The 8,276-nt window shown below is 31.1% G+C and overlaps 2 protein-coding genes across 9 annotated transcripts in view; both read left to right on the top strand.

Moving 5' to 3' along the window:
* LOC117118218 (caveolin-3-like) overlaps positions 1–1,606 on the top strand; it is a 16,595-nt gene extending 14,989 nt beyond the window's left edge. For all 7 annotated transcript variants that reach the window (XM_033262733.1, XM_033262732.1, XM_033262735.1 and 4 more), the window contains one exon: positions 112–1,606. In XM_033262733.1, coding sequence (XP_033118624.1) covers positions 112–299 — 188 coding nt within the window. In that variant the 3' untranslated portion in view covers positions 300–1,606. The remainder of the gene's footprint in view (positions 1–111) is intronic.
* A 2,035-nt stretch (positions 1,607–3,641) lies between these two features.
* The window catches only part of LOC117118217 (deoxyribonuclease-1-like), an 8,065-nt gene continuing 3,430 nt past the window's right edge, over positions 3,642–8,276 (top strand). The window contains exons 1-4 of one of the 2 annotated variants that reach the window (XM_033262728.1): positions 3,642–3,834; positions 5,623–5,711; positions 6,615–6,698; positions 7,485–7,606. In XM_033262728.1, coding sequence (XP_033118619.1) covers positions 3,676–3,834; positions 5,623–5,711; positions 6,615–6,698; positions 7,485–7,606 — 454 coding nt within the window. In that variant the 5' untranslated portion in view covers positions 3,642–3,675. Of the gene's footprint in view, positions 3,839–5,622; positions 5,712–6,614; positions 6,699–7,484; positions 7,607–8,276 lie in introns of both variants that reach the window. The other variant, XM_033262729.1, reaches the window with a different exon arrangement.

Raw genomic sequence — 8,276 nt, 5'->3', positions numbered from 1 at the left:
TGCATATATATGTAAATAAATATGTATGTATATATATATATATATATATATATATATATCTTCATGCAAATCGAAAACTGATCTTCCTTATATATTTTATATCTATTGCAGGCATACAGTTCGCGTGCTTAACATTCTGCCATATTTGGTATGTGATGCCCTGTCTCAAAATGTGGAATATCATTTTAGACTGGGTAGGAAAGATTTGGTCAAATTGTATCCGGACGTTTGCTGATCCTCTATATGAATCAGCAGGACGTGTTCTCGGTAACATTCGTATTACGACGAGAACCGAATGACACTTTACAGTGTGTTTCCATCCATTTACACCAAGGTTGTTATGACGTAATTGACATGCCAGTTATCAACATTACCTTGGTATTTACTTTGGATTCATAAAAAAAATATAATGATCCTGAAAGAAGATGTATTTTAGGTGAATTTGATGAGTTGTTGATTGAAACCATACGTGATTAGTAGGAAAGCAAACTGTTCTTGTTCAAAATCAAAATACACTTTGAACATCTTAACAATTGTTTTAATAATACAGAAATAATAATATTTTAGCACTGTACAAGCCAATATATATTATTACTTATATGTTTTTGCAATTAAACTGTGGCATTAATTTTTAAAACATGCCTTTAAATTATATATTAATAAATTCGTAAAATATAAAATTATAGTAGTGAAAATTATTAAATTTGTTTCATATATCTAATACATTAAAGCTATAATTTACGTGAGAGCCAAACTGAAATTCGAACCGAATTTCCAGGGCGCTGAACGTGTCCCTATATTACTCTTACACGCTGACTAATCGGTTCGGTAGGACATAATGTAAAATGTGATTATTGTTGATTGCTATTATTTTCATGAACTAAGCTTAGCATAAGGCATTTGATATCTTATGTAACAATACAAATGTCTATTATATTGAGAATTTTTTTTATAAATTTATTTAATAATTACTTCTTCAGCAACGTTGATTAAACCATTAAAGCTTTTGCAGTTAACATTGCAACAAACAACAGTGACGAGACAGATACACGAAATCATTCATACCATAATTAGATCCTGGTGTAAAATGGACTTTGTTTATTTTGTTATGTATAGTATAGTATTTAAAAATATGTCAAACTGATTTATTTGCAAATTGGTAAAATTGGCAAACAAGATGGTAAAAAATCAATAAACTCCGGAGAAATGGTAATAAGTTTAAATGAGTAAACGTTTTCGGTTATCAACCGATATAATCTTGACAAAGGTAAAATGAGCAAATGAGATGTTAGATGATGATTATTATTATTATTATTATTATTATTATTATTATTATTATTATTATTATTATTATTATTATTACTATTATTATTATTATTATTATTATTATTATTATTATTATTATCATTATTATCATTATTATTATTATTTTATCATTATTAATATTATTGTGTTTTAATACTATTTCAGTTTTCATCCAAAACTGCTCCTTTTGATCTCTTGCCTTGTACATTAATTTATAATTTTGATTTGACTTATTTAAATAAACAGATGTGTAATAGGCCTACACTGTAAGATAATGAATAAAAACGATTATGAGTTACTATCCTGACTGTATTGTTATTTTGTGTAGTAAGCGGTAACTTATTATGGAAAGCATTTGGCAGGAAAAAAAAGAAGAAAAAGAGTTATTGTGTCCTCTCTCCCTACCCGTCTCTCTTTTATTAATCTTCATACTGAAATTGCTGTTGTCACACCGCCCAATGCACCCAACCATTTATTCTGCTCTTTTCTAACGGTTTGATCGTACTTAAAAGCACAAAATACAATTTTAATAAAACATGCATTACATTACATAATCAAACAATTTCATCTCGTTTTCTGGTTTATTTATAAAGAATAAAAATCACATTACTTTTACAAATATTTTTTTAATCTTTTTACTTTTTCATAAATATTAAAAGTTAATACCTGATTTGAACTCCAGTTGTCAATTCCACCATCTATAAAAATGTCGACATTGATGATGACAACACTATGGTGATGATGACAAACACAAGGACGACTACGATAGTGATAATAATGTGAAGATTATAAAAATAATGGTAATGATGATAATTACGATAATGATGGTTTGACTGTTTATACAGTGGCGCGCCGATCGAGCAGCTAAAAGACACTAAGCAACTGTGAAATCATTTAATCTTTTCATAGGCTATCTGTTTATGTATCGTCTTTGCCTCTTAATCGTAATTGATTTATGTTTATTTGGCAGGGACTTTAGAGCATACCCACATCTTGTGTTGGGCTTTCAGATCATAGAGTCCTCTTGGCACTGCTCCAGTCATTTCCTTATTTTGTGATTTTTGTGCCGAATAAGTAATACACAAATTAATAAAAGATTAAAATGGCTGAAACTTAAAAGCCTGGACCGATACAATAGTCCATATTTGGCATTTTCATGATCCCAGGGTACCAGAGAGTTAAGAATCAGCAGGAAAACGGTTTTTGAAGATTTTTACCCCCACTATTGGGGTAAAAATCATATGACATATGATGGTACCCAATTAGGCCCATAACTATCCGCCCTCAACCTAGAAAATTATGTGATAGACAGAAAATCTAATGACGTTTATAGGGTCGGGCTCTGTAGCACTCTCCACATTACGCTTATCAGTACCATTGCATTCTTAGTTGAAATCTTAATAGTTCCGAGTTTTTATTTATTTTTTTTTACATCATATAATATATATATATATATATATATATATATATGTAATATATCTTTATATATTGTTTTATTTTATATTTTCAACATCAATCTCATGCCAATGTGGAAAAGACTTTCGTTCTGTTTTACAGACAGAGCAAGCCTAGAGTTCAAATGCTGTTCTATTATTATTATTAATATTATTATTATTATTATTATTATTATTATTATTATTATTATTATTATTATTATTATTATTATTATTATTGGCTTTTCCCAGCAGTACAGGAAAAGCCATTGTTTTTGTTCTGATTTTTCTTTCTTTCTTTCTTGCATATATTAAAAAAAAATCAATGGGCATAATTTAAACCAGGCAATTATCATTGCAGCCATAGTTCAAGTCTCACTTATAACGTCGCAGTGAACATGGTTTTCGTTTGTTTTTTGTTTTTTTTTTACTTCTTTTTTTTTCCACTTCATTAAAATTATATTGGTTTCCTATTTTTTTTACTTTATACCTTTCAACGCCTTTTCTTTTTGTTGCAATTTCAACCTCAATTTTTTTTTATTAAAGCAATGAGGAAAAGCCCTATTTTCTGTTGTTCAAACAGACATAGTAAGTCTAGTAGTAATTATTATTATTATTATTATTATTATTATTTGTATTATTATTATTTGTATTATTAGTATTAGTATTGTCGCATTTAGAACAAAATACCTCTCCACTTTTGATGCCTGTTTAATTATATATTTTTGTTGCCGCCCAAACCTAGGATGCAAAGAGTTATATTGAAATGAAGGTCTCTATTCATGAGATAGTGATTACATAATATACGTATTACGGCGACGGTGAAACAGACATATTAAAAATTCTGTCCACTGATAATATTGATTCGTTTTATTCCGGAATTAATAAATCCGTGTAGGCCTTGCATTGTCTTATTTGGGCAGTGCTTTTCATCGCAATGGCACCGTCAGTTATAAGACCAGTTCTGTTTTTGACCGTATTCTACATCCAGGTATTTTACATAGAAGCTGAACCATTACATATCGGTGCGTTTAATATTCAACTTTTCGGAAAGGCTAAAATTAACAAGCCTGATGTAGTTGACATTCTAGTGCGGGTAGGTAGGCCATTTTTTAAAATTTAGGTCTATGCTATATACCATAGTTAACATGAACAGGTAGATGTGTATAAGAGCCAGACATTACCTTGGTATTTACTTTGGATTCATAAAAAAAATATAATGATCCTGAAAGAAGATGTATTTTAGGTGAATTTGATGAGTTGTTGATTGAAACCATACGTGATTAGTAGGAAAGCAAACTGTTCTTGTTCAAAATCAAAATACACTTTGAACATCTTAACAATTGTTTTAATAACCTCGTATCGTCTCCTGTATCCGCGTTTTAAGGATATGAGCGGCCATCAAAATGAATCATTTGCATATATCAAGCATATTCATTGACTAAAGGTCATTTGTGTTTCTTGCTATATTAATAAAGTCGTCACGTACTACGGAAAACGCATTTAATTACTTAGCAACAACACAAATACAAGGGTAAAGTTGAATAACATCGTGAATAATATCGATAATAATAATAATAATAATAATAATAATAATAATAATAATAATAATAATAATAATAATATTGTTTAAAGGTTTGCATGGCGAAGTAATGATATATTAAATGCTTGATGTACACCAAGTAGGTAGTTCTGAAAAGAACTTGTTTTTGTTCAGAATGTCACGACGTTTCAATTGACGGTTGCTTTAATTGTAATCAGGAGAATAATTGCAGAATAAATAGAATCTGTTAAATGCTTACGGTAAAAATAATATGAAACAGAGCATTCGATAGAGAGCATATTTCCGCCTCTTTTATTAGGGGCCTAGAAAAATATTCCCAATAAGTTTCGAAAAAAGTGAAGTTATAACATATAAAACACTTTACATATTTACTGTAATTGCACTAATTCAAATATTCATCATATAGCTATTGCTTCTGCCAACGGTAATACGGTAAACTAATTCTTTAAATGGCCCTCAAATCCACACCCTACTTCGGATCGAGACAACAATTGACACACTTATTAAAACATTTGTTGTCATTTTAATCCATTGACTCATTTTCTAGATATTTAGGCCTGGGACCTTTTGGCCCTCAAATGCACACCTGAATTTGGATCGTCACCAACACTGCATAATTTCTTCCTTGTACCTTGGCTTTCACGAAATTCATATCAGATGATTAGTTTTTGAAATATCTGGTCTGGGACGTTTTCCTTTAAATGGTCCTCATATCCACACACCCTACACCGAATGGTCACCAAAGTTTAATCCCCTCATCCTAGGATCATACCTAACAAACACTGTAACTGGCATTTACATCTGTGCAGCTGTTTTTTAGATTTTTTAAACACAACAAACACGTAGGGCCTTAAACATTTAAATGACCCTCAAGTTCACCCCCGTATTTGAATCTTGACCAACACTTGATAATTTTTTCTTATAATTTGGTGAAACTTTCCCGGAAGTTTCATTTATATCTGTTGATTAGATTTTGAGATATCTTGTCTAGTAAATATCCCTTGAAATGGTCCTCACATCCACACCATACTTCGGACCGTCACCAAAATATAAGCAATTCTTCACCTAGGTTATACCTAACACTCCCTGTTATGTTCAGTTATGTCTGGACAGTCCTTTTCGGGATATTTCTAACACAAAAAAAAACTAAAACAGCAAAGCGTTACACACGTACACACAAACACACGCACCACCACACCCAATCTTACACGAGCGAATATGTATATCTCCTGGCGGAGATAATATTAAGAATATTAGTACTGTAATAGAAATAGTAACATTAGTAGCAGTAACAGGCTATTTTAACGATTTTTCCCCAAGGTTCTGGACCGTTATGATTTAGTTCTTATCCAGGAAATCCGTGATAAATCTGGTACGGCGATTATGAAACTTCTGGAATCATTAAATAGGTAATGTAGTTTTTGATTAATGTATTTTTCATAAATCGCACCATTGGAGTTAAAGGTCGTATGTATTATTATCAAATTCAATCGTTCTCACGTCCTGAGCCAACATAAATTCTTCTCGAAATCGAAAACGTAATCGCATTGTACAACATTTACAAGTATGTGAACTCAGTCGGTAAAATGTAACAAGTAAACTTTGTTGTGATTTTGAAGACTTAGCATTGTTGGATATAGATAACACTCATGTAATACCGTACATATTAAGAACTAATATGTTTCCATTTGAAAAAAAAGAATAGAAAACATTGTCCTGTTTGAGTTCCAACAAGATCAAATCATATTATATAGTGTATCATTCCAAGTGCCAACTTTGAGCTATAACTCGAATTTTCTATTAAAATGTGATAAAGCTGGGTACACAATATTGCACCGACGGTCGTCCGCCGATTTCATAAAGAATACAACAAAACCAGGTGTGCACAGAACTGATCATAAAGATCAGCAGACAGCGTATCGTCGTTAGCTGACGATTTGGCGTAGTTCAAGCCTTGGATGACGGAGTGTGTACTAGGGCTACCATGCACTTTATTATCTGTATAAATGTTCTATCTCAAATATTAAAATAAAGTCTTTAATTTGCTTATTTAAAAGAATTACATCTATTAAATTTTAATCAGGCACGATGCTAAAAGTTGGCCTCACTAATATTAGCAGACGGTTATAAGTAAAAATAATGTTTGTTAATTTGAGAGAATTTTTTCTTGTTATAAATTCAAGTGATAGTAAATGACGTATTTTAAATAGGCCTATACATCATATATATCAACAGATAAATGTAATATTTTACGTTATCATTGTTTTTTTTACATTTTACCATGTTATCATATATTGATTTATCGAACTCAGTGTTTCGAAAGATGAATATCAAATGGTTATAAGTGGCAGAGTCGGGAGAACATCCTCGAAGGAACAATATGCATACTTCTATAAGTAAGTTTTACTTATTATGATTGTAATCATTGTGGTCCTCATCAACATCATCTTTATGATTGACCTCCATCCACATATCTATTTCAGTGGCGGATCCAGGACTTAATAAGAAAAATATACAATATTCAATCATTTTACCATGAAATTCATGTAACAGACTAAGCCTTCAGTTCAGATGGGTCGCGCCTGAGTGCTTAACGTTTAAGTTGGACTGTGGACTAAAAAGGTTGCATAGTTGGAGCTGAAACAAGAAGAATTATGATTATGGCACCTCTAGATGACTATGGGTAAATGGAGAAAAAATAGAATTATATTAAAATTTAATTTGAATACATATATTTTTTTCTCAATTTTTGTTATAATCAATTTAGGTTGGACAAGGGGATCCGCCAATGTATTTCCTCATTCTGATTTATATTTATTATTTTAATACTTTATGATAATTACAATGATTATTATTATTATTATTATTATTTATAAAATTAGATTTCTGTATTAGTTTTATCATTCCATATAGTTTTTAAATATTTAATTATGTAAAAAAAAAAAACTAGGAAAACAGCATTCTGTCACAAATGACGTCTCAGTGCTAAAAAGATAATAGTCAATCTTGACAATCATCGTTATTTTCAAGTTTAATTTTACAATATTTCACATTAATATTCACAAAGGTACATCTCACACTCGTTACTGGTGATTTTATTCTGGTGCTCATTATGTGTCATGTTATAATACGTTATGATGAAATAGCTGTAATGGACTATATATTATCTTTATGTTGGTTAGGTCTGATCGTTTAGAGGTAACGGATAAATACGAATATGACGATGGAGAAGAAGGCCTGGAAGAAACAACTGATATATTTGAACGCGAACCGTTCATAGTTCGCTTTAAATCACCATCGACACGTAAGGCAGCACTGTGATCAACGCATATTTACACGCATGTACCACATACATTTCATATCGATGAATAATGTTAACGAATATTCCACTAGATACGTCTGTATTAGCACGTGGGTGTGTATAAACAGCTATTATAAATACCTGGCTAAATTCTCGTGGAAGATAGAAAGGTCGACCACTCAGTGTTAAGAGTTTTACATCTGAAACACATACTGTTTCTCTGATAACCTAATATTTCTTCTTGTCCGTTTCACGAGTCCTATCCAATTTGCAATTTCAAAATTGTTAACTTCTAGTTCATTATCCAGGATTCCGTCGAGTAACCATGTTTCGGTAATACAAAGAAAGAAGCTTCTCTGTATTCATACATGAACTTTTCACAAGCACGATTTTATTTGATAACGAATTTACATTTCCCAAAATAATTATAGATGGTAATGGTAATTTAAATCTTCTTCTTCGCATACGTTTCCTAACGCCGCTGCTGACACCCCGTTCTTTGGCTTCATATCCCGCGGAAAACTGTTGAAGTTACCGGACCGTGTGTCCATTTGACTGTGTAACCTCATTAGTTCAACAACTGTCGACAATAAGTGACGATAAAATTTACACATATAAAAGCAAGTAGAACTCGAAAAGCACAACACTGTGTCCAAACAAACTGGTCAAACGC

Source organism: Anneissia japonica, unplaced genomic scaffold, assembly GCF_011630105.1.
Source record: "Anneissia japonica isolate Jap-2015-1 unplaced genomic scaffold, ASM1163010v1 scaffold5_len213053_cov157, whole genome shotgun sequence".
Classification (NCBI taxonomy): Eukaryota; Metazoa; Echinodermata; class Crinoidea; order Comatulida; family Comatulidae; genus Anneissia; species Anneissia japonica.
This window is presented reverse-complemented; position numbering and strand designations above follow the sequence as displayed.